General features: G+C 45.2%; 1 protein-coding gene across 2 annotated transcripts in view; it reads left to right on the top strand.

The window, feature by feature from the left end:
- The window catches only part of RRP7A (ribosomal RNA processing 7 homolog A), a 52,874-nt gene extending 28,609 nt beyond the window's left edge, over positions 1–24,265 (top strand). The window contains exons 4-6 of one of the 2 annotated variants that reach the window (XM_075320948.1): positions 5,423–5,520; positions 17,555–17,753; positions 23,456–24,265. In XM_075320948.1, the coding sequence (XP_075177063.1) occupies positions 5,423–5,520; positions 17,555–17,753; positions 23,456–23,541 (383 nt within the window). In that variant the 3' untranslated portion in view covers positions 23,542–24,265. The remainder of the gene's footprint in view (positions 1–5,422; positions 5,521–17,554; positions 17,754–23,455) is intronic. The other variant, XM_075320947.1, reaches the window with a different exon arrangement.
- Positions 24,266–27,006: the final 2,741 nt, after the last annotated feature.

Here is a 27,006-nt window from a genome sequence, read left to right as displayed (position 1 = left end):
TTGCAGTCCAGGCCGGCATCTCAAGCCAGGGGCACTGTGGAATCATTGCCCCCTGGTCCCCCTCAGTTGGAACAGCATTGTCCTCCCGGGGTGTCTCATGGATCTCAGGGTGAGGTCTCTGACACGGACCGCAGCCCCAGACCGATTAAGCGAGCTCGCTATGATATCCCCTCGACATCATCACAATGTTCAGGGTCTCAGCGAGAGGACTCTCTGTATGATGAAGCGGAGGTAGCTGATCAGGATTCTGATCCTGAAGCCGCTCTCAACCTTGATACTCCTGATGGGGACGCCATAGTGAATGATCTTATTGCGTCCATCAATGAAATGTTGGATATTTCTCCCTCAGCTCCTCCAGTGGAGGAGTCAGCTTCTCAGCAGGAGAAATTCCGTTTCAGGTTTCCCAAGCGTACAATGAGTATGTTTCTGGACCACTCTGACTTCAGAGAGGCAGTCCAGAAACACCGAGCTTGTCCAGATAAGTGTTTTTCCAAGCGCCTTAAGGATACACGTTACCCTTTCCCCCCTGACGTGGTCAAGGGCTGGACTCAGTGTCCCAAGGTGGATCCTCCAATCTCCAGACTTGCGGCTAGATCCATAGTTGCAGTGGAAGATGGAGCTTCACTCAAGGATGCCACTGACAGACAGATGGAGCTCTGGTTGAAATCCATCTATGAAGCTATCGGCGCGTCTTTTGCTCCAGCATTCGCAGCCGTATGGGCACTCCAAGCTATCTCAGCTGGTCAGGCGCAAATTGACGCACTCACACGTACGTCTGCGCCGCAGGTGGAGTCTATAACCTCTCAAACGTCGGCATTTGCGTCCTACGCTATTAATGCTGTCCTGGACTCTGCGAGCCGTACGGCGGTTGCAGCCGACAATTCGGTGGCAATACGCAGGGCCTTGTGGCTGCGGGAATGGAAGGCAGATTCGGCTTCCAAAAAGTGCTTAACTGGATTGCCATTTTCTGGCGACCGTTTGTTTGGTGAGAGATTGGATGAAATCATCAAACAATCCAAGGGAAAGGAATCATCCTTACCCCAGGCCAAACCAAAAACACCCCAACAGAGGAGGGGACAGTCGAGGTTTCGGTCCTTTCGGGGTGCGGGCAGGTCCCAATTCTCCTCGTCCAAAAGGCCTCAGAAGGATCAGAGGAACTCCGACGCATGGCGGTCTAAATCACGCCCTAAAAAGACCGCCGGAGGTGCCGCTACTAAGGCGGCTTCCTCATGACTTACGGCCTCCTCACACCGCATCCTCGGTCGGTGGCAGGCTCTCCCGCTTTTGCGACACCTGGCTGCCACAAGTAAAAGACCGTTGGGTGAGAGACATTTTGTCTCACGGTTACAGGATAGAGTTCAGCTCTCGTCCTCCGACTCGATTCTTCAGAACATCTCCGCCTCCCGAGCGAGCCGAGGCTCTTCTGCAGGCGGTGGGCATTCTGAAGGCAGAAGGAGTGGTGGTCCCGGTTCCTCTTCAGCAACAGGGCCACGGTTTCTACTCCAACCTGTTTGTGGTTCCAAAGAAGGACGGGTCCTTCCGTCCTGTTTTGGACCTAAAACTGCTCAACAAACACGTAAGGACCAGGCGGTTCCGGATGGAATCCCTCCGCTCCGTCATCGCCTCAATGTCCCAAGGAGATTTCCTAGCATCGATCGATATCAAGGATGCTTATCTCCACGTACCAATTGCTCCAGAGCATCAGCGCTTCTTGCGCTTCGCCATAGGAGACGAACACCTCAGTTCGCGGCACTGCCGTTCGGCTTGGCGACAGCCCCAAGGGTTTTCACCAAGGTCATGGCTACAGTAGTTGCGGTCCTCCACTCTCAGGGTCACTCAGTGATACCTTACTTAGACGATCTGCTGGTCAAGGCACCCTCTCAAGAGGCATGCCAACACAGCCTCAACGTTACTCTGGAGATTCTCCAGAGTTTCGGGTGGATCATCAATTTTCCAAAGTCAAATCTGACACCGGTCCAATCGCTGACATATCTTGGCATGGAGTTTCATACTCTTCCAGCGATGGTGAAGCTTCCGCTGGACAAACAGCGTTCACTACAGACAGGGGTGCAATCTCTCCTTCAAGGTCGGTCACACCCCTTGAGGCGCCTCATGCACTTCCTGGGGAAGATGGTGGCAGCAATGGAAGCAGTCCCTTTCGCGCAGTTTCACCTGCGTCCACTTCAATGGGACATCCTACGCAAGTGGGACAGGATGCCGACGTCCCTAGACAGGAACGTTTCCCTCTCTCAGGCAACCAAAGCTTCCCTTCGGTGGTGGCTTCTTCCCACTTCATTATCGAAGGGGAAATCCTTCCTACCCCCATCCTGGGCGGTGGTCACGACGGACGCGAGTCTGTCAGGGTGGGGAGCAGTTTTTCTCCACCACAGGGCTCAGGGTACGTGGACTCAGCAAGAGTCCTCACTTCAGATCAATGTTCTGGAGATCAGGGCAGTGTATCTTGCCCTAAAAGCGTTCCAGCAGTGGCTGGAAGGCAAGCAGATCCGAATTCAGTCGGACAACTCCACAGCGGTGGCTTACATCAACCACCAAGGTGGGACACGCAGTCGGCAAGCCTTCCAGGAAGTCCGGCGGATTCTGCTGTGGGTGGAAGCCACAGCATCCACCATATCCGCAGTTCACATCCCGGGCGTAGAAAACTGGGAAGCAGACTTTCTCAGTCGCCAGGGCATGGACGCAGGGGAATCGTCCCTTCACCCGGACGTGTTTCAGGAGATCTGTTGCCGCTGGGGGATGCCGGACGTCGACCTAATGGCGTCACGGCACAACAACAAGGTCCCAACATTCATGGCTCAATCTCAAGATCACAGAGCTCTGGCGGCAGACGCCTTAGTTCAGGATTGGTCGCAGTTTCGGCTTCCTTATGTGTTTCCTCCTCTGGCACTGTTGCCCAGAGTGTTACGCAAGATCAGGGCCGACTGCCGCCGCGTCATCCTCGTCGCTCCAGACTGGCCGAGGAGGTCGTGGTACCCGGATCTGTGGCATCTCACGGTCGGCCAACCGTGGGCACTGCCAGACCGACCAGATTTGCTGTCTCAAGGGCCGTTTTTCCATCTGAATTCTGCGGCCCTCAACCTGACTGTGTGGCCATTGAGTCCTGGATCCTAGCGTCTTCAGGATTATCTCAAGACGTCATTGCCACTATGAGACAGGCTAGGAAACCTACGTCCGCCAAGATCTACATTTCTCGAACGGCGCCCCTGCGCCGCTCGGATGCACTCCTTTGTCCTTGTCGCTGGTCAGCGTAAAGGGACACAAGCTTCCAAGTCAACCCTGGCTCGGTGGATCAAGGAACCAATTCTCGAAGCTTACCGTTCCTCGGGGCTTCCGGTTCCCTCAGGACTGAAGGCCCATTCTACCAGGGCCGTGGGAGCGTCCTGGGCCTTGCGACACCAGGCTATGGCTCAGCAGGTGTGTCAGGCAGCTACCACTTTCACGAAGCACTATCAGGTGCATACCTATGCTTCGGCAGATGCCAGCCTAGGTAGGCGAGTCCTTCAGGCGGCAGTTGCCCACCTATAGGACGGAGCCGTTACGGCTCTATTATGAGGTATTATTTACCCACCCAGGGACTGCTTTTGGACGTCCCAATTGTCTGGGTCTCCCAATAAGGAGCGACAAAGAAGGGAATTTTGTTTACTTACCGTAAATTCCTTTTCTTCTAGCTCCAATTGGGAGACCCAGCACCCGCCCCTGTTTTTGTATAACACATGTTGTTCATGTTAAATGGTTTCAGTTCTCCGATATTCCTTCGGATTGAATTTACTTTAAACCAGTTTATAATTTTTTCCTCCTTCGGGCTTTTGCACCAAAACTGATGAGCCCGTAGCAGTACGGGGGGTGTATAGGCTGAAGGGGAGGGGCTTTACACTTTTAGTGTAATACTTTGTGTGGCCTCCGGAGGCATAAGCTATACACCCAATTGTCTGGGTCTCCCAATTGGAGCTGGAAGAAAAGGAATTTACGGTAAGTAAACACAATTCCCTTCTTCTTCTAGCTCCTATTGGGAGACCCAGCACCAGCCCCTGTGCCCTTCGGGCTGGTTGTTCTTTTGTGTACACATGTTGTTCATGTTGAATTGTTCTTTTGGTTCATGTTTCAGTTCTCCGAACATCCTTCGGATTGAATTTACCTTAGACCAATTTATAAGTTTTTCCTCCTTCCTGCTTTTGCACCAAAACTGAGGAGCCCGTGATGCACGGGAGGGTGTATAGGCAGAGGGGAGGGGTTACACTTTTAAAGTGTAGTACTTTGTGTGGCCTCCGGAGGCAGAAGCTATACACCCAATTGTCTGGGTCTCCCAATAGGAGCTAGAAGAAAAGGAATTTACGGTAAGTAAACAAAATTCCCTTCTTTTTTGGTTTTTTTTTGTTTTTTTTTAACCTATTTCCCTTGGGAAAATTGGAAATCTGGGGTTAAAATAACATTTTAATGGTTTAAAAATGTAATTTTTTTTTTTCTTCACCACTCAATAGTATAAAAGTTTGTGACACACCTGTAGTGTCAATATGATCACTGCACCCCATATGAATTCATTGAGGGGTTCAGTTTGTAAAATTGGGTCACTTGTAAGTGGTCTCTGCTGTTCTGGCACCTCGGGGTCTCTGCCAATGTGCCATGGCACCCACAAATCATCCAAATGAAATCTGAATGCTCCTTCCCTTCACTTTGTACTGTGCCTCAAAGTTTTTTTTCAACAATATATGGGGTATCGGCCTATTCAGAAGAAATTGCACAACAGATTGTAAGGTGCATTATGTACGGTTACCCTAGCTCAATGTTATAAACTTCACCAAACATCTACATAAATTTCTTGAGGGGTCTAGTTTCCAACATGGGGTCACTTGTGGGGGAGCTCCAGTGTTCACGTACATTGGGGCTTTCCAAATGCAACATGGCGGCCGCTAATGATTTCAGCCAATTTTGCGCTCAAAAAGTCAAATGCCGCTCCTTTCCTTCTAAACCCTGCCGTTCACCCAAACAGTAGATTTTCACCACATGTGAGGTATTGGCGTGCTCAGAAGAAAGTGCTCCATACAATTTGTTGTGCAAATTCTCCCGTTACCTTTTGTGAAAATGCTAAATTTGGGGCTAAAGGAAAATTTTTTTTTTTTTTCCTTCCACTGATTTAGGTCCTGTGAAGCACCTAAAAGGGTTAATAAACTTCTTGGATGTGGTTTTGAGGTTTTGTCTAAGGAGGCAGTGGTCAGAATTGAAAAAATTGGCCTGGGAGGTGGGACAAGTTCATGGAGGATTATACCGCTGTTCTGATATGGAGTTTTAAAGCAAGTACACCAGCACCATCGGTTCAAAGATCTTTGTAATAACTTATTTTATTTGTTATAAAAATTAAAACTGGAATTTGGTAATTATTACCAAACTTTTTTTTTTTTTTCCTTAGAGTGGATAGAGGATTATAAAAAGTCTTTTGTTGATGTTGACGCCCTCCAAGCTGAAATTGACACATACATGCAGGAATACGATGAGAAAGTGACAACGGTAAACAAGTTTTGGTTGAAGATGGTTTTTGGTCCTGATACCAGTTTTATATATGAGTTTTAAAGGTAACCTGTCCTCTGATTCATGCTGCCAGAACTACAGGCAACCTGAATCAGACATTAACTGCGTTATTGCTACCGACTATGTTTTACTGTAAAACGCTACGAGGATTAGAGACTGCAAGCTAAATATTTTGCATAGTTATTAAATGCCAGCCAGGAATCTTGGCTCACTAGTCCAAGGCCAGTGCCAGGAAGATTCTCCCTGCCCTGATACATTTTTGTGTGTGCCTAGAGAGAGACTTGTTAGTCTAATGGGGTGACATGGGTAAAAGCTGCATTTATTTCTAAAGGTGTTATTGACATGAATTTCTCACAATATGTTGGTTACAACCCATCCAATCCACACCGGCAAATAAATCAAACCATAGATGTCCATGAATTGTGTAATAATCAAAAGTAACACAGGGAAAAAGTATTGAACACTCTTTGAAATTTCATTAATAGTTCGTACAAAAGCCTTTGGTGATTATTGCCTCCTGTCTGATGAAAATGATCACATGCATTGCTCAGCTGTGATTTTGGTCCATTCTTACACACCAAACACTCTTCAAATCCTGAAGGTTCCTTGGGCTCCTATGAACTCTGAGATTGTGTTTCTTCCATAAATTGTTTTCTATTAGATTCAGGTCAGGTGATTGTCTGGGCTATTCTAGCAGCTTTATTTTTTTTTCTCTGAAACAAAACTGAGTTTTCTTTGTGTGTTTCAGATCATTGTCTTGCTGAAATATCATAGTTACATAGTTACTAAGGTTGAAAAAAGACCTAGGTCCATCTAGTTCAACCTTCCTCCACCAGTTCTACATTTGGTCACAAAGTCATTTATAACCATCAATGTTGTGTGTACTGAGGAAATCATCCAGCCCTTTTTTGAAAGCTGTTATAGTATCAGCCATTACTACCTCTTGTGGTAGGGCATTCCACAGTCTGACTGCTCTAACTGTAAAGAACCCTTTCCTATTTACCTGTCGGAATCGCTTTTCTTCTACTCGCAGTGAATGCCCCCTGGTCCTTAGTATTGTCTTTGGAAGAAATAAGTCATGTGCCAGTCCTTTATATTGACCACACATGTATTTATACATATAAATGAGATCTCCTCTGAGACATCTTTTTTCTAAGCTAAACATATCTAACTTTTTCAACCTGTCATCATATGGGAGGCCTTCCATTCCTTGTAATAGTCTAGTTGCCTGCCTTTGAACTGACTCTAACTTCTGAATGTCCTTTTTAAAATGTGGAGCCCAAAACTGAATCCCATATTCCAGATGTGGCCTTACAAGTGATTTATAGAGGGGTAACAATACGTTGGGATCACGGGATCTAATCTCTCTTTTTATACACCCTAGAATCTTGTTTGCTTTAGCAGCTGCTGCTTGACATTGAGTGCTGCTGCTCAGCTTATTTGTAATGAGAATACCCAAGTCCTTCTCCTGTTCTGTATTCCCGAGTTTACTTACATTTAATGTATACGCAGCTATAGGATTACTCCGTCCTAGGTGCATTACTTTACATTTATCAACATTAAATCTCATTTGCCAAGTATCTGCCCATTCTGACATCTTATCCAGATCTTTTTGTAATATTATACTATCAAGGTCCGTTTTTAATATCCTACATAGTTTGGTGTCATCAGCATAGACTGACACTTTACTATCAATCTCATCCACAAGGTCATTTTAATAAAGAGATTAAAAAGAATTGGTCCTAGCACAGATCCCTGCGGCACCCCACTGCTGACTATGGCCCATTTAGAGAATGTACCATTTATGACTACTGTATCCACCCACATTTCTTAATCTTCCTGGTAGATAGGAGTAGATTTGTATCAAGAATGTCTCTGTTGATTTGCCCATGCATCCTTCCTTGTCATATAAAGTTTGCCATTGTTGAATACTAAAAAACAGCCCCACACCATGATGTTCACATCCCCCAAACTTCACTGTTGGTATGGTGTTTCTGGCCTCCAACATGGTGTGTATTATGGCATCTAAAGAGCTCAGTTTTGGTCTCATCTGACCAGACTACTGTATTTTTCGCTTTATAAGACGCACCCCAAATTTAGACGTAAAAAAAAGAAAAATGGGGTCCGTCTTATACTCCGGTGTTCTCTTACCGGAGGGGGGCAGCAGCAGTGGTGGTGAAGCGGGTCACAGGAGGCACAGGTTGTGCTGGCAGGCACGGCGGTTCAGTGGTGGCAGGGGCAGTGGCGTCCATGGTGGCGGCAGCAGCGGTGGCTGGTGAGTTGTGCAGCAGGCCGGTGCAGTGAGAGTGTCCGCGGTCCCGGTTCAAATGGTGGCTCAGTGGTGGCAGCGGCGGTGACGGCTCAGTGGTGGCAGCGGCGGTGACGGCTCAGTGGTGGAACAAACCGATGCGGTGTTTTCCCAGTGTGTCTGTGGTCCCGATTCAAGTGATGGCGCCCGGAGCCGACGCATGCACAGATGGAGCTCTCATCCCAGGGCTCCATCTGCGCACGCGCACGGCGCCATCATTTGAAAGTGGGACCGCGGACAAACTGGGTAACTTGCTGCACAGCCGGGTGCCTGTGTGAGGGCAGCAGCACCCGGCTGCCGCCGGCACGCAGCCCACGAGTACCTGGCCGCACAGACAGGACACCCAGGTACCGATATATTCGAATTATAAGACGCACCCCCCATTTTCCTCCCAAATTTTTGGGAGGAAAAGTCCGTCTTATAAAGCGAAAAATACGGTGTATTTCACAGGCTTGTCTAGATGTTGTTGAGCAGATTTTAAACATGCTTGAACAGGTTTTGTGTTCAGCCATGGAGTCTTGCGTGGTGAGGCTTCATACAGGTCATGGAGCTTGACTGCGCTACGTATTGTTTTCTTTGAAACAATTGTATCTTCTGATTCCAGTTCTGTCTGTAGCTCTCCACAGATGGTCCTTTGCTCTTAGACAACTGTTCTGATAATTTTCACTCTTCTGTCTGAAATCTTGCGGCCAGCACCTGGTTTTGGCCGGTTTATGGTGAGATAATGTTGTTTCCACTTCAGGATTATTGAGACATCAGTGCTTACTGGAACCTTAAGTAGTTTAGAAATTCTTTAACCAATACAATCAATATGTTTTGCAACAATAAGGTTGTGAAGATCTTGACAGCTTACTAGTTTTATTCATCATGTGATGTTTCTTGTGAGACACCTTTTTATAGGCCATCAGTAGAACCAGATGAGATTATTTTTCAATAAGTGGCAGGATTGCTTTCGAAATGCAAATAGATTTCAGCTGGTGTCTTGACTTTCCATGTGCTTAAGGCCAGAGTCACACTTGCGAGTGCCTCGCGTGTATCTCGTGCTAGTCTCGCGTTTCATCTCCTGGCATGGACTCACACTCTTCTGACAGGAGCGGGTCGGTTGCATGTATCTCTATGCAGCGGAGATGCTCCTGTCCGGAGAGTGTGCAGCCGTGACGGGTGATGTGATGCAAGACTCGCAAGTGTGACTCTGGCCTTATAGTTACAAGTCAGCTATGTATGCAATAGCCAAAATGAAGGTAAAAAGCGCACAATTCTAGTGGCTCAATTTATGAGAAATGGCGTCTGAAAATCAAAAGTTCAAAACATTGTTACCCTTCTGCTTGTCACTGTATAACTTATAACTAGGTAGGAGGGCAAAATGAGCAATTGTAAGTACACAGTGCTATTTAATGTGATGACTGCAATATATCAAGGATACAAATTTTGAAGGGGGTGCTACTTTAGCAGTGTGAAGTCATAAGTCTTCAAATTAAAAGTATGCCATGTATTGCTAGACATAAGTTAATATTCAGCATTGCTAGGTTGGTCACAAATATCCATTATATTGATCCCTTCAGTGATGGATTGAATACATCCAGTATGTGCCTCATCTGATCTCTCACTTCTCAACGTTTTTCCCTCAATCTTTGGGTCCATCAGGAGGCCCAAGGATGAAGGGATATCTGTCCAGATATTACTATTTTTATTTTTCTATTGAGGGCTTGTTTTTTGTGGGACAAGTTTTAGTTTTGAATGACGCCATTCATGTAATCTTATAAATTAATGCATTACAGGGAAAAAATCGTAAAGTGTGAAATGTTGAAGTAAAAAGTGCAATTCCACCATTGTGTTTTGGGTATTGTTTCAGTACTTTTTCTGTGTTTAAAAATAACAGAGCAATAAAATTCTTTTGGTCAGTACATTTATTGTGATGCCAAACTTAGAAAGGTGTGTGGAATATATAATATACAGTGGAACCTTGGTTAACGAGAACAATCCGTTCTGAGAGTGTGCTTGTTAACCAAGTTACTCATTCAGCAAAGCAAGATTTCCCATAGGAAATCATTGAAATGCAGACAATTCGTTCCAAAACTTGTTAAATCTCCCATCCTGGTCCCCTATTGTGCCATTCCACACACGTACAAACACGCACAAACATGAACAAACGCGCACACACACATATTATGCTCACCTTACCTTCCGTTTCATCGCCGGCCTCCTGGATCTTGTAGGATGTGTATCAGTAACCATCGCGACAAGGGAGGAACTTTCGCTGCCAGAGTGCTCACGTCAAAGGCAGGAGCCGCTTGCCTCTGATTGGCCAGCGCGCTGCCTTTGAGTAGTGGCTGACAGCGGAAGTTCCTCCCTCGTCGCGATGGTTACCGATACACATCCTGAAGCGGCGAACTACAAGAACCGTGAGGTCGTCAATGAAATGGAAGGTAAAGTGAGCAGTGTCTGTGTGTGTCTGTGTGTGTCTGTGTGTGTGTGTGTGTGTGTGTGTGTGTGTGTGTGTGTGTGTTTTTTCTGTGGACTGAAAGAGCGCGTCAGAGCGCGGTGGATGTACGGAACCGGAAGTGTGTGCGGTGAGTATTTTGCTCGTTCAGCAAAGCTTGCTCATAAACTGAGTTACAAATTTACAGCAAGCTTTGCTCGTTAAGCGAAATACTCGCTATCTGGGTTACTCGTTAGGCGAGGTTCCACTGTATATATATTTTTTTTTTTTTTCGTAAAAACGTTTAAATAGGAAGAGAGACGGGGGGGCGTGGCCTGGCAATGGAGGAGTGAGGACGCTGACTTCCCTTGCTCTCGTGCTCGGACAGGCCCTGGACCCCGTTTAGGAGACACATACCCGGCTCTACCTCAGCCAATGCCGGCTAAGAGAAGCAGCAATAGCGGCAGGCCCAAAATAGAACATCGGATACCGGCTCCTGCGCGCATAACAAGATATTTAAGGAGCTCCACCGGACCAGGCCGAGTGTCTTCCTCACCTAAAATGGCGGCCGCAGCACTCCGGGAGACATCCGCGCCGCCCGGCAGCATGGAGGAGGGCGGCATTATCACACAGCCTCAGCTGCCCAGGGCCCTTTCGACAGCGGCGGTGGTTGGAAAGCAGAGCAGCGGCGGTAATGGGCCCGAACGCGGCGAGGAGGCGCAGCACAGGGGAATCCCCTCCACTCACATAATGGCGGCAGCTGCAGCGCCGGAGACCCACCGCCCGAGGGACCGGGAGAAAACAGAGCAGCGTACAGAGCGGGACGCCGAAGGCCAGGATGGGGGTAAGGCTCTGGGGAAGCCCCTGATAATGATGCAGCCAGCCCAACAGACTAACAGGGGGAATCAGCAGCAGGACTATAACGACATCCCCCATGGGGTACCCTATGAGCGGGAAACACTAGAGGAATACAGGGAGGCATCGCTCAGTACAGAGCAGTTAAGGCTCAGGAGCCTTGGTGATGAGCCACTTGTTACTGCTGTACACAGTACATTAGAGGCCCCTCTAATCCCTGCTCCCAGTAGTGCCCGGCCTAAACGGATGGAAAGGGGACCTCCGGTAAACGCCCTAGACACGGTGGGGGACTCCTATATAAGTGAAACCTCATCATCCCCTGAAAGAGGACGGATACCAGCTGCCCTCAGGTCTCCTCCACACAGTCCGGAAGATGGAGACATTGGAGAGAGGGGATCAGAGATATGTGTCTGGGATGATCTTAAGGCCCGTATCCGAGCTATCCCAACTAGAGAAGAAATGGATGATTACATCAGCAGAATGGAGGCTTCATACAAAGCAGAGTCTAAGTCCATGAGAGGAGAAATGCAGCAGTTAAACGTACGCATGACAGCTTCCGAGACGTGCTCAGCCTCTATGTCTGCACAGCTTTCCCAACAGGCACAGACTCTTGCGGCACAAGCTATCCAAATAGAGAACTTGACGAACCTGTTAGACGATTTAGAGAACAGGGGCAGACGTAATAACATCAGGATACGGGGTATCCCCGAGTCCGTAGCCCCCCAGGACTTGGATGCATCATTAGGACGTCTGTTCAACTCCATTTTGGACCTACCAAGGGATTCCCACCTGGAATTGGACAGAGCACATAGATCTCTGGGCCCCAGACCATTGGACAATGCTAATCCTCGGGATGTAATATGTAGAGTCCATAAGTATAAAAAAAAAGAAGAAATCCTGGCCAAAGCTAGGCAAAGGGACTCTGTCTTGTTTAAGAATACACCGATCCAATTACTCCCGGATTTGTCTAGGCACACTCTACAGAAGCGCAGGGCCCTGAGACCTCTATTGGACGTTCTACGACAGAGAAATATTCTGTATTCTTGGGGTTTCCCCTTTAAACTACAGGTTCGACATGCTGGAGGTTCTCATGTGCTCCATTCTCTAATGGATATTCCATCCTTTTGTGCAGCCCTCGGATTACCGGTCGTTCATATCTCAGACAAGGAGTGGCCACGAGTGCACAGCCTCCCTGGAGAGTCAACCACCAACCCTCTACCGCGACGAGAAATTACTCGTAGGAAAAATCGGGGCTCACAGCGAAAGAAAGGGGTGGAAATGACACCAGCTGACTGTGAGGGGGAGTGAGATCATCCCACCCTTTCCAGTCTTGGACATGTTGTTGAATCCAGATCTTGCAGGCCGGTTTAGAGTTGATTCAGAATTTATTTCGGCTAAGTTCTGACCTGAGCCATCAGTCTCAGGAACGTAATAATAGCTAAATATTTTTGATGTCTTACTAGTTAATTACTAACAGTTATTTGAAGTTCAATGATAAGTGGGGTGAAGGTGTGTCGTCCTCAAATATTGTTCTAGTTTAAAATACTTCAGTTTAAGGGGTCTGGGGCCTGTTCGGGGGAGACGGGCCTCTTTTGAAAGACTACTCCCCACCGGGGTTCTACACGCTGCGGGCAGGTGTAGGTTATACTGACCCCAAGACCACGGCCTAATACTATTGTTGAGGGCCTATCTTCTTTTTCTTAGTCTTTTTCTTCCCTTTTCTTCTTATTTCCTCTTTTACATTCTTTTTTTCTTCCTCTTCTCTTTTTCCTTCTTTCCTCTCTTCCTTGCTCCCATCTATAACTAGTCCTATCGCTAACTCTCCTTAGTAGTTGTACTACCTCTTCTCCTCTCTTCCCTTCTGCACATCACCTCCCCCCCCCCCCCTTACCCCTCCCCCTCTTCCTCGCCCCTTTCTGACAATAATAATTTTCTGTTCCTTGGGGGACCTATAGACGGGGAGATGGAGGCCCTTAGATTATGTTCACTCAATGTAAGGGGATTCAATATCCCACAGAAGCGCTCGCAGGTCCTTTACTCCATGCACAAACAGAGGACACAAATTCTCCTGTTGCAGGAGACGCATTTCAAAACCGGCAATATACCAGCATTTAAAGATAGATTCTACCCCGTATGGTACCACAGCACTAACCCGGAGGCTAAGTCTAAGGGAGTCTCTATAGCAATACATAAACAGCTTGCGCATACGATCATTGATACATGCATAGATAGCCAAGGTAGATACGTGTTCCTCAAATTGAGGGTATTCAATATGGTGTTTAGCATTGCTAATTGGTATCTTCCAAACAATAACCAGGTCTCTATGTGCAGATCTCTCCTGAAGACACTGGCGGACTTCGCAGAGGGGACGCTGCTTATCGGCGGGGACTTTAATTTTACCCTAAATCCAGCAGTAGACTCCTCCTCTGGAAGAGGCCCAGGTCGGCGTCGCGAGATGGGTTCTTTGAGGCGGGACCTCCATGCCCTCCAGCTGATAGACATTTGGCGCATTCTGAATCCACAGGGTAAGGACTATACTTTCTTCTCCCCCCCACATAATACATACTCTAGAATTGACTTCTTTTTGGTGGGACAGCGAGCCCTTTCTTGGCAACCGATAGCTAAAATTGGAGATATATTCTGGTCAGACCATGCCCCAATTTACTTGTCCCTACAGATCCCCCCTGTCACTCAGCGCCCATGGACATGGAGGCTAAATAGCAATCTTCTCAAAGATAGCATATGCCAGAAAGAGTTGCAGGACACAATAGAGTCCTTCGTCCAGGTACATAAAGGAGATCCAACATCACCTCCGGTCCAGTGGGAAACATTGAAATGCGTCCTGAGGGGAGTGCTGATTAAGCACGGCTCCAGACTTAAAAAAGAAAGGACAGAGGAGGTGAACGGTTTATTGCAGCAGATTCACCGATTGGAGCTTCGGCATAAGCAGACGCTCGCCCCAACGGATATGGCTGACCTTATTCAAAAGCGAGCTGCGCTTAAGGACCTTCTGGACCGGAGGTATTTGTATCAGAAAGAACGTATGAAGCGATTCTTTTATGAGGCGGCAGATAAATGCGGACGTCCTCTGGCACGCATGCTACATCCCAGGGCTGCCATTTCATACATCCCATTTATCAAGACACAGAGAGATGGGAACACACACGATCCAGGGGAGATCCTTGAAGTCTTCAAATCATACTATGACAAGTTATATAACATTAAGGGTCAGTTCGCGGACCTCGCCCCAACGGAATTAGGGGAAAAAATAAGAAAATATGTAGGAGATACTGCCCTCCCCCCTCTGGATGTCTTGCTTTCTGGGGCTTTGGTGGAGGAGGACATTTCAGAAATAGAGATAGGTGCCGCTATTCGACACACTCCCTCTGGTAAATGCCCGGGACCGGATGGATTCACCCCGGCTTTTTATAAACTGTTCGGAGCACAGTTGGCCCCAATTATGGCCAGAACGTTTAACTCCTTGGATGGAGAGGTTGGATTCGTTCCTCAGTCCCTAGAGGCACACATTAGTGTAATCCCCAAGCCCGGGAAGGACCTAGCACATGCTGCAAATTATCGACCCATATCTTTGTTGAACATTGACATTAAACTTTTCTCTAAGATACTGGCGGACAGATTGGCGCCCTTGCTGCCCCCGAGTATACATACAGACCAGGTGGGCTTTGTCAAAGGCCGTGAAGCCAGGGATAATACCATCAAGACTGGACTTCTGGTAGCGAAGGCCAAGCTTGAATCAATCCCCATGGGCTTATTGTCCATCGATGCAGAAAAGGCCTTTGACCGGGTCCACTGGGGATTCATGAGAGCAGCCCTAGATCAACTGGGATTGGGTCCCAAGTTCCTACAAAAAATCTTTGCGCTATACTCTGGTCCGACTGCCCGGGTCCGGATCAATGGTATGTTGTCCTCCTCTTTTGCCATACAGAACGGGACCAGACAGGGGTGCCCTTTGTCCCCTCTGTTATATGTAATTGTTATGGAACATTTGGCGAATGCCATTAGGAAAAATGAGGATATCCAGGGGATTAGATGTGGTTCAGTCCATCATAAAGCGGCATTGTACGCAGACGATTTATTATTATATGTCAGTCAACCCCACACCTCCCTACCATCATTGATGAAGGAACTTGAACGATTTGGCCACTTAAGTAATTTTAGGGTCAATTTTTCTAAATCGGAGGCCTTGAATATCTCGTTACCCCAATCAGAGGTTAGTCGGATCGCCTCCAATTTCCCGTTCAAGTGGAAACCTGAGGCAGTGAAGTATTTGGGGGTGTACATTCCGGCAGATTTATCTAAATTATACACGCTTAATTACCTAACCCTGCTAAACCGAACAATTAAAAATCTAACATCCTACAATGGATTGAGACTATCGTGGTTTGGTAGGATGAACGTGATTAAGATGGACATTTTACCCCGTTTTTTATACATTTACCAAACTGTCCCTATAATACCCCCAAGTGGGTTTTTTCAGAGCCTACGTTCAGCTTTGGTGCGCTTTGTGTGGGGGGGGAGGAGGCCTCGGATTGGGTTGCGCTCCTTGACTCGCCTAAAGGAAAAGGGGGGAGCTGGACTCCCTGACTTTAAAACATACTTCCAGGCCTCAGCTCTGGTCCGTGTGCTGGATTGGACTTTCCAAAACAAACATAAACAATGGGTACAGATAGAACAGACAGATATTCCAGTCCCTCTGGGCCATCTCCCCTGGATACCACTACCAGACAATTCCATGATGGGTTCGGCACCGAAATACACAAGGGACACCCTCAAAGTTTGGCACACAGTATCAGGCAAATTTGCTCCATCAAACACTCTAGGCCCCCTGTCTCCTCTCTTTTCTTGCCCTTCTTTCTGTCCTGGTTATCGGAAGAGCGCTTTTCTCGGATGGAGGGCAGTGGAGGACACCCGCGTTGGAGACATTCTCGTGGATGGTAAGCTGCCTGACTTTCAGGATATCAGATTGCGGCCCATGGGGAGAGGAGTGCAGTGGTTTGAATACGTACAGCTGCGGTCGTTTCTCTCTGCACGGGAGGCAGAGGGCCTGATCCGCAGAACTCTTACTCCACTGGAGGAACTGTTCAAAAGGGGGGACTCCCCGGATCATGCAATCTCCCTCATATATAAGGTCCTCATCGGACATGGGGGAGCTGATAAGACAAACTACCAGCTGGCTTGGGAACGGGATCTGGGGGAGACCATCTCACAGGAGGAGTGGGCGAAAAGTTTCTTATTCAGCCACAAGATGTCAATTGCATGCTCTGCCCAGGAGAAAAATTATAAAATATTAACACGATGGTATCAATATCCGTCAAAGCTTCACGCGATCTTCCCACAGGTCTCCCAAGTGTGTTGGAGGTGTAACAAGGAGAAGGGCACCATGATTCATATCTGGTGGGAGTGTCAGCTGATAAAACCCTTTTGGACTAAGGTATTTGACAACTACCGACTCATAACTGGGAGACAGGTGGTGAGTTCTCCTAAAATTGCCCTACTTTCCATTTTGCCACAGTCAATCTCTTACCACAAGAAAGACATCCTGAGATTCTGCATAACAGCCGCCCACTCGGTAATTCCAAGACATTGGAAAACGACCACAATTCCTCCAATCACAGAATGGTATTCGGAAATGACCGATATCTACAGAATGGAGGAAATGTCGGCTGACCTCTCTGGATATGGAGCTAAGTTTTATACAACCTGGAGTGAGTGGATGAGTTTCCATGACTCCACGGATTTCCATAAGCTTTTTTAAGAAACCTGAAATGGGTGGACAGGGACACCTGCTTGCGCGGAGAGATATGGAAGGAGGAACAGGGGCTTCGGCTTGACCCTTGGTCACGGGTCCCCCAGGTGACCTCTTTCCCTTCCCCTCCCCCCCTCCCGCCCCCTCTTCGCCCCCTCCCTGCTTTCTCTTTTCTCTTATATGTATCTTTTATAATGCTCTTTACTCATTCATATCCATAATCTTGTTGGAGTCTTTAATCTCTCTGGAAGTGACGAACAATATAATATTTCTTAAGATATACTGTCCTAGTGACCCAGGAAGTCCAAATGTAGTCGTTTGTGGCTACATTCCTTGTATTGCATGAACTCAGCTACAGAAGGTCATGGGGATGCGGGGGCACTGTTTGGAATGGACAGAGGGAGTTGTGTCTTAGGACACATAAGGACATAACTAAACAGTTCAGTACATTTTTGTGTTGGAAATTTGTAAATGTTTTCAATATATGCTCATGATGTTTATTGTAATTATGAAAAAATACTTAATAAAAAAGATTGAACATAAATAGGAAGAGAGACAATATTGCACAGATGTAAACGCCATAATTTTCAACTTTCTATTGACGCAAAACTAATGCAAATCATTTTAGCGAATTCCATCCCAAATTTTTTTGCTTCTCCAACAGAAAGAAGACAAAGCGAAGGAAAAGGAAGGCGTGCCGGATGAGGATGGCTGGATAACGGTGACGAGGAAAGGTCGTCGCCCAGGCATAGCACGGACTGAAGCCATAAATCTTCGATTGACAGAGAAGGAAAAGAAAAAGAGAGCACAAAAAGAACTTCTAAACTTCTATGCTTGGCAGATTCGTAATAAGAAGAAAGAACGTAAGGGTCTTATTTTTTCCATTCTTTGCACTTATATTGCAACTGTAAAACCCTATGTTATCTACTAGTATGAACATGCCAGAAATCTTCCAACAAACGTGCAAAACACTTTCTTTTGGGTGATTTGACTTGAATTTAATCATTTTATAAAAACCATTATCAGCAGGACATCAGCATATTTACATGGGTGAAGACAATAAGTACTGTGTATATGGGGCTAGACCGATCATATGAGCGATAGTCCTGTCCCATCATTACTCATCTTTAGGCTGGTAAGCTAGCACCGATGACTTAACTAAATGCAACTGGTGCTTATTACTTACCCTTATTTACCCGAAATCATTTGTAAGACAGTTCAGTAAAGCTGATAATTCTTGGACCGTTTATTCGCGATTGCAGGCCTATTTAAACAGGATGGTAACTTGAATGTTATTGACAACACAGGATGTGCTGCCGCTAACTTGATTGTTTTGTATACAGCATAATGTTAAAGGGACTTGGCACAGAAGGACTTAAAACCAAGTACAGCTGCTCTCTTTTCATATATTTTTATTAAAATAAGGTTAACAGAATAATATATCAAATCCACACAATCAAGATATTATGCGAAGCATACCATTATTTGAATACATGTGGAGATCTATTGTATGAATAACACGTTTTTTGGTTTTTTTTTATCGGGGGGTATAGGAAAAGAGCGGGGAAGGGGAGGTATTGGGGTTGAAAGGGGGGGGGGTGTAGGCAAGGAAAAACAAGGTGAAGAGGGAGTGGGTAAAAGGTAGAACAATGAACTTAAGCAAATCTTAACCATGTTAACAGGCTTCCATTCTAGGAATATAAGCATATTGTCGAGAAAGCATGTCTGAAGGTTTGAATAAAATGATTCATGTTATGAAAAGGTTTTTAAAGTAGTTATAAATAACTGGCTGTACTGCCCGGCTTCGCCCGGGTTAATAACTGCTGTTAACAAAATAGAATGTGTTAACAAAAATTTATTCTGCACACAAACACCACAAAACAAATAGATAGAAATGTAATTATTAAAAGGCAAAAACTAAGCTAATAGAAGCTGCCTCTCTCCATCCGTCTGCCTCTCTCCATCCGTCTGCCTCTCTCCATCCGTCTGCCTCTCTCCATCCGTCTGCCTCTCTCCATCCGTCTGCCTCTCTCCATCCGTCTGCCTCTCTCCATCCGTCTGCCTCTCTCCATCCGTCTGCCTCTCTCCATCCGTCTGCCTCTCTCCATCCGTCTGCCTCTCTCCATCCGTCTCCCTCTCTCCATCCGTCTCCCTCTCTCCATCCGTCTCCCTCTCTCCATCCGTCTCCCTCTCTCCATCCGTCTGCCTCTCTCCATCCGTCTGCCTCTCTCCATCCGTCTGCCTCTCTCCATCCGTCTGCCTCTCTCCATCCGTCTGCCTCTCTCCATCCGTCTGCCTCTCTCCATCCGTCTCACATATAAGCTTCTTATACTATGAATGTCTTTTTGTTCCTATCGCAACCAATCACAGCTCCTGCTAATAACCTGTAGTTCCAGGCTCCATTTACTTTAATGAAGGCATGTTTTTTGGAGAGTAACTGTAAAGCACAGGGTTAAATTTTCTTGTCAAAACATAGTCTACGACGTTCCCTGGGTCACAAGAGGTGTCTGTGCAAAATTTTGTGATTGTAAATGCGACGGTGCAGATACACTTTCTCGTTTCACTTTTTCCCCATTATGTAGGCAAAATTGATTGGTAAATTGGAGCGCGCGGGGTTAAAATTTCGCCTCACAACATAGCCTATAATGCTCTCTGGGTCCAGACGTGAGTGTACAAAATTTTGTGGCTGTAGCTGCAACGGTGCAGATGCCAATCCCATACATACATACATACATACATACATACATACATACATACATACATACATACATACATACATACATACATACATCTTTATATATTAGATATTTATTTATGTAATACCTTGTATAAAACTATTCCAGTGATCCCATCTTCAGTAATAGGAGGTAAAGGCATAGTTAATGGTAGCAACTTCTCGAAGTTGTTGTGAAGAGTAGTAGTCTCTACAACCTCAGAGATAGTGGGCACCGCAGGTTTCTTCCAATTAGAAGCTATAAGATGTCTAGTAACTAGCAATAAATGAGTTAGGATATATATGTATATATATATATATATATATATATATATATATATATATATATATATATATATATATATATATATATATAATGTGTGTATGTGTGTATATATATATATATAAATATAATATATAATATATATATAAATATAATATATATATTAATATAATATATATATTAATATAATATATAATATATATATATTAATATAATATATAATATATATATATTAATATAATATATAATATATATATTAATATAATATATAATATATATATTAATATAATATATAATATATATATATATATATTAATATAATATATATATTAATATAATATATATTAGTGAAATATCTCCAAATTAAGTGAAAGCAGGGCCATTTGGGGAGTTATCTGAATTGTGGAGTTAGTAATCTGATCAGACTAGAAATATTTTCCAAGAGACTCTTCAATTTGGGACAACGCCAGAAAATATGGAGTAGAGTACCTCTCTTGTCACAATCCCTCCATCCTAAAGGGGACGTCTCTCTATTAAATGTCGCAAGTCTGCATGGAGTGAGATACCAACGCGAGAGAGTTTTGAAGTGAGATTGATGGAGAGAGGCACATGCATTTGAAGAATAGGTTAGTGAAATGGCTTTCTGCCATTCCTCATCCGTAAAGCATTTACCCAAATCTTTTTCCCAACCTAGCATATATTTGCTTTTGTGGAATGTTCGATCGTTATTGAAGTGGTTATAGATATTTTTACAACACCATAGGGACATTCTGGTTGGGTTACAGAATAACATGCAGGTTATTTCAGAAAGGGGGTTTGTAAATAATTTTGTCTTTAAAATTTCCCTAAATTTGATGAGGGCCTTAAAATCAGTTTGGGAGCTTGTGTTTCTATCCTTCCTGGATATAAAGATCAAAGTCTTTTCCGTTAAAGATGTCTCCGATCGTTTTTAGATTTGACTCCTGCCATGTTGAGGGAATTTCGGAGTTATCCAGAATCGCCAAAATTCTTAGGGAAGTATTTCTAAGGCTACATGCGCACGCTGCGTTTTTTGTTGCATTTGTGCCACGTTTTTTGGTGTAGAACTTTGACATCTGACTTCCCAGCAAAGTCTGAGAAGTCAGATTTGCTGTGCGCACATTGTTTTTGTCAGCGTTTTTTTGTCAAAAGTTTGACAAGATGCAGCATGTTCATTCATTCTTTCTTGCATTTTTGTCAACATTTGTCACCCATTGAAATCAATGAGGGCATCAAAAACACAAGGAAAAATGCATGCTATCAAATTGGTGTGTTTGGCTTGCATTTTGCATGCGTTTTACTTGCGGTTTTGTCAACAAAAACGCAGCTCACCAACTTGGTTCCAGAATGCCAAAATCAATGCTGGAGTGTTTTTGACTTGCCGGGGTCTGTGTGTCGTGTCCATGTGTACCCGGTGCCTGTGTCAGTTTCAGTGTGGTGCCCGTGAGTGTCGGTGCCGTGTCAGTGTAGGTGCCGGCGTCTCTGTCTCTCTTTCCCCCAAGCAGTACATACTTACCGATCACCGGCTGTCACACTGCTCCCCCGCCTCATCTTCTTCCCGACCAGCTCATTAGCCTCATACATATTGGCTCCTCCCCCGTCTGTGATTGGTTGCAGTCAGATGAGCCCCCATGCTGAGTGACAGCTGTCTGACTGCAACCAGTCACAGCCGCCGGTGGGCGTGTCTACATCGTACAGCACTGAAGAGTCGCTCTATCAGCGGTGGAGGACTCGAGCTGTGACAGCAAACATCTGAGTGACTGCACCGCCGATCAGGCTGCTCACTTCAGTCACTCGGGTGGTTTGCTATGACAGCTGGAGGACTCCAGCTGTGGAGCCACAGCTCGAGTCCTCCACCTGTGAGCGCACATTAGGCCGCGACTGAAGTAAGCCGCAGCTGGAGGACTCACGTGAATGACGGCACCGCCGATCACGCAGCTCACTTCAGTAGCGGCCTGAACCGCAGTGAACCCGGCCATGTCATTGCTGTGACACCCGCCATACTGCGGGATCCATAGTTGTGATGTCAGGGGTTCACCCTAGTTTATTCTGATCGCTGCGGCTCTGTCCACCCTCACAGCTGGCAGCCATGCTGTATGGCCGCTGGTTGTGATAGGACAGGGATGTAGCAGGGCTGGAAGCGCCGTGGGATCTCGTGTGGATTACTTCGGACCTGGAGGGGTATTTTGGGGGTTAATAAAGCAGTGAAAGAGGGTGGCTTTTTATTTTATTTCAAATAAAGGATTTTTTGGCTGTTTGTGGTTATTTACTTTCACTTACAGATTAATGATGTGGGGTGTCTCATAGACGCATGACATCACTAACCTAGGGCAGCCTCTGTTGCGCTCCTGCATGTGCACTTTGACCTGCCTGGTCTTTGACCTTTGCTCTTCTGTAGCACAATAAAGGGCTCTGTGAAGGACGCAGAACACATCATGCACACAGGGCTGGGCAGGAGGATGGCGATCGCACAATATGGAGGAGGCGCCGGACCGAGAACAGCGACACCCATTGGATCGGAGCGCCCCTAGCTGAGTATTATGCCTTCTACAGAGGTGCCTGGGCACTTATACTGGAGATTAAAATAAAAGAACAATGGATGATCACTTGCTTTTTTTCAGAAATTATGTAATCTACATTGATGAACCTTTTTTAAGGTTTTTTTGTAAGGGGCACAGCATGCCACTAGAACAGTGTTTTACACAAGATCCAAAGTTTCTCAACATTAAACCTTTTATTTGCCCAAATGTGATGACCGTAATTAGAGAACAGCAATTACTGTAGCACAGAGAAACATAACTACATTTTCTGAAGATAACGACAGTCAGCAATCAGCAGGAAGTGTACAGGCAATCACTGTGAATGACTTCAGCACATCTGCGGCCACAGGACATCACTAGTCTCTCTCACTGCTCTGGTGGGATTTTGGTCCACTCTTCTTCCAGTCTCTTCCACAGTTATTTCATAGTCTTTTTTTCTTTTCAACCAATCAGTGGTTGTTTAACAGCCTGTGTAAATGAAGCTGAAACAGGTCATTTGTGGATTGATCTATGTAACTGACTCGGGCAGCGCTTGTTCTGTAGCGCTCTGTGGTGATTGTATCGGCATTATCAGTGGAATTCTGTTATATCTTATCTGTGGATGCAAAAGTCTGGTCTATTCAGCTTGAGCCTGTGGAAGGTTTTGAAGAACACTGGATCATGTGCATTTCCTGATGCTGAGATGTGCTGGATACTGATAATGGTGCACAGCATTGCTGTGAATTATACTCTGCCGAGTATATAGAAGCTTGCAGAAGCCTAAGAGTATGGGGGAGGAAGAATCGGGAGCAGCTTGCCAAATGTCATTGACTAAAATCACTTGTGTTTTTTCAAAAAGGAACCACATTTTTGTTAGATTAGCAAGTAGCGCACCTTATGCTTAGTTTTAAATCATGTAGATGTGCCTTACACGACGTTAATGAATCACAAATTATCTCAAATGGAAATATTCTACAATACAAAAAAAGTATCACAATAATCCTACAACTGTCCTGTTTTTGTATTTTTCAGACCTAGCTGAGCTGCGTAAAAAGTTTGAAGAAGACAAGCAGAAGATCGCGCTGATGCGAGCTCAGAGAAAGTTCCGCCCTTACTGAAAAACATTTGTGTACGCTACCCTGTTGACTATATTTTAGACTTCTAACAACATTTGATCTGTATCGCTGCCAAGTGTAAAGGATGGTACCTATTTATTCTTCATTGAAAAAGTACTTTCAAGACTTCTCAAGAAATCATTACACAGTAAACAAACTATGATGCTATTAACAATAGGCTACATGTATTTTTCCCTATGCATTTTAAGATTCCTGCACACAAGGTCAACTTCTGCACAGAATTTTTACGTTGCCATCTCCACTTATCTGGTGTTGTAATACATGTGGTGTATTGTTTGTTTTGTAAAATGTGCCAACATCTACCCTAATGATGCTTGTTTGGCACTGTAAGCTTCCTTGTAATTTCGTGCACTTCATGGTTATGTACAAGTAGCAAGGGAACTCCACCTCCCCTTTACCTGTTGGATTATGAATAGTAAAGGCCCCGTCACACTAAGCAACATCGCTAGCAACATCGCTGTTAACGAACAACTTTTGTGACGTTGCTAGCGATGTTGCTGTGTGTGACATCCAGCAACAACCTGGCCCCTGCTGTGAGGTCGTTGGTTGTTGCTGAATGTCCTGGGCCATTTTTTAGTTGTTGCTGTCCCGCTGTGAAGCACAGATCGCTGTGTGTGACAGCGAGACAGCAACAACTAAATGTGCAGGCAGCAGGAGCCGGCTTCTGCAGAGGCTGGTAACCAATGTAAACATCGGGTAACCAAGAAGCCCTGTCCTTGGTTACCCGATATTTACCTTTGTTACCAGCCTCCGCCGCTCTCACTGTCAGTGCCGGCTCCTGCTCTGTGCACATGTAGCTGCAGGACACATCAGGTTAATTAACCCGATGTGTGCTGTAGCTAGGAGAGCAGGGAGCCAGCGCTTAAGCATTGTGCGCTGCTCCCTGCTCTGTGCGCATTTAGCTGCAGTACACATCGGTAATTAACCCGATGTGTGCTGTAACTAGGAGAGCAGGGAGCCAGCGCTCAGTGTGCGCTGCTCCCTGCTCTCTGCACGTGTAGCTCCGTGCGCTGGTAACCAAGGTAAATATCGGGTTGGTTACCCGATATTTACCTTAGTTACCAAGCGCAGCATCTTCCATGCGGCGCTGAGGTCTGGTCACTGGTTGCTGGTGAGCTCACCAGCAACTCGTGTAGCGACGCTCCAGCGATCCCTGCCAGGTCAGGTTGCTGGTGGGATACCTGGAGCGTCGCAGTGTGACATCTCACCAGCAACCTCCTAGCAACTTACCAGCGATCCCTATCGTTGTTGGGACCGCTGGTAAGTTGCTTAGTGTGACTGGACCTTTAGGGTATGTTCACACAGGAAATTTTTGCATCAATTTTATGCAAAGCCATGCTAATAAAGTGCTGCCTTCACAGTCGCAGCAAAGCCTGAGATTCCAGAAATCTACACACACACACACACACACACACACACACACACACACACACACACACACACACACACACACACACACACACGTTTTTGATAGAATGAGCATGTCAACTCTTTCACCGTTTTTCCTGTGGTTTTTCTGCAGATTTCCACCCATACAAATCAATGAGGAAGTGCACAACTGCTGCAAAAATGCAGCTTATGTCTTGCTAAGAGATGGTTTTGTTGCAAAAAAAAAAAAAAATGCCCTGTGGGAATATACCCAAAAGGTATATATAAAATATCACTGTAGTTTTTGAGGCAAGGTAAGGAGTGGATTCAGGAGGAATAACAAATATTAATTTCTGGATCCACATTTTATTGTTGCTACAAAAAAGAAAAAAAAACAAACCATCAGACACCAATAGAGTTCCCCCCTCCCAGCATCCTGTGTATGACGCCACATTAACTTGACATGGCATGGATCAAGCTGCAATGTAAGAGGGGAAAAACAAACCTGCTCAGTCATGGTATGGATTAACCCCTTAAGGACAAAGCCAGTTTTGTACTTAATGCCCAGGCTATTTTTTTGCAATTCTGACCAGTGTCCCTTTATGAGGTTATAACTCTTGAACGCTTCAACGGATCCCCGTGATTCTGACATTGTTTTTTCGTGACATATTGTACTTCATGATAGTTATAAATTTAGAACGATATTTTTTGCTTTTATTTGTGTAAAAATCGGAAATTTGATAAAAATTTAGAAATGTTTGCAATTTTCAAAATTTTAATTTTTATGCCCTTAACCCAGAGAGTTATGTCAGACAAAATAGTTAATAAATAACATTTCCCACATGTCTACTTTACATTAGCGCAATTTCTGAAACAAAATATTTTGGGGTTAGGAAGTTAGAAGGGTTCAAAGTTTATCAGCAATTTCCCATTTTTTTTTTTTTTTTAAACAAAATTCACAAAACAAATTTTTTTAGGGACCACATCACATTTGAAGTGACTTTGAGAGGCCTAGTTGAAAGAAAATACCCAAAAGTGACACCATTCTAAAATCTGCACCCCACAAAGTACTCAAAACCACATCAAAGAAGTTTATTAACCCTTCAGGTGCCTCACAGGAACTAAAGCAAAGTGGAATGAAAAAAAGCAAAAAATAAAATTTTACCTAAAATGTTTCTCTACCCCAAATTTATTCACTTTTAGAAGAAATTGTTACTTCAACCAGTTAGCTTTTTTTCTCACAAGGGTAACAGGAAAAAAATAATCATGAAATTTATTGTGCAATTTCTCCTGAGTTTGGTGATATCTTGTATGTGGTGGCAATCAACTGTTTAAGCACATGGCAGGGCTCGGAAGAGGAGTGCCATTTGACTGCAAAATTGGCTGGAATCAATAGCGGACGCCATGTTGCATTAGGAGAGCCCCTGAGGTGCCTAAAAAGTGGAGGTCCCCCACAAGTGACCCCATTCTGGAAAATAGACCCCACAAGGAATTTATCTAGATGTTTCGTGAGTACCCTGAACCCCCAGGTGCTTCACAGAAGTTTATAATGTTGAGCTGTGAAAATAAAAAAATATATATTTTTACCACACAATTGTTACTTCAACCAGATAGCTTTTTTTTTTTTTTTTTTTTTAACAAGAGTACACGGAAAAAAATCTGTATAAAATTTATTGTGCAATGTCTCCTGAGTATGCTGATACCTTTTGTGCGGTGGAAATCAACTGTTTGGGTGCACAGCAGGGCTCGGAAGGGAAAAAGTGCCATTTGACTGAACAATTGGCTGGAATAATTAGCGGCCGCTATGTCGCATTTGGAAAGCCCCTAAGGTGCCTAAACAGTACAGGTACCCCGCAACTGACCCCATTCTGGAAACAAGACACCTCAAGGCTTTTATCTAGGTGTATATTGAGCATTTTGAATCCACGAATACTTCACAGAATTTGATAAGCTTAGGTTGCCATATTGAAATTTTCATTTTTTTCACAAAAATGCGGATTTAGCATCAAATTTCTCACTTTTTCAAGAGGCAACAACAAAACGTTAACCCCACAGGTTATCTAATTTCTTGTGAGCGCA

This window comes from Anomaloglossus baeobatrachus, chromosome 8 (genome assembly GCF_048569485.1).
Source record: "Anomaloglossus baeobatrachus isolate aAnoBae1 chromosome 8, aAnoBae1.hap1, whole genome shotgun sequence".
NCBI classification, from domain to species: domain Eukaryota; kingdom Metazoa; phylum Chordata; class Amphibia; order Anura; family Aromobatidae; genus Anomaloglossus; species Anomaloglossus baeobatrachus.
Note: the sequence above shows the minus strand (reverse complement) of the source record. Positions and strands in the feature narration are given on the sequence as shown.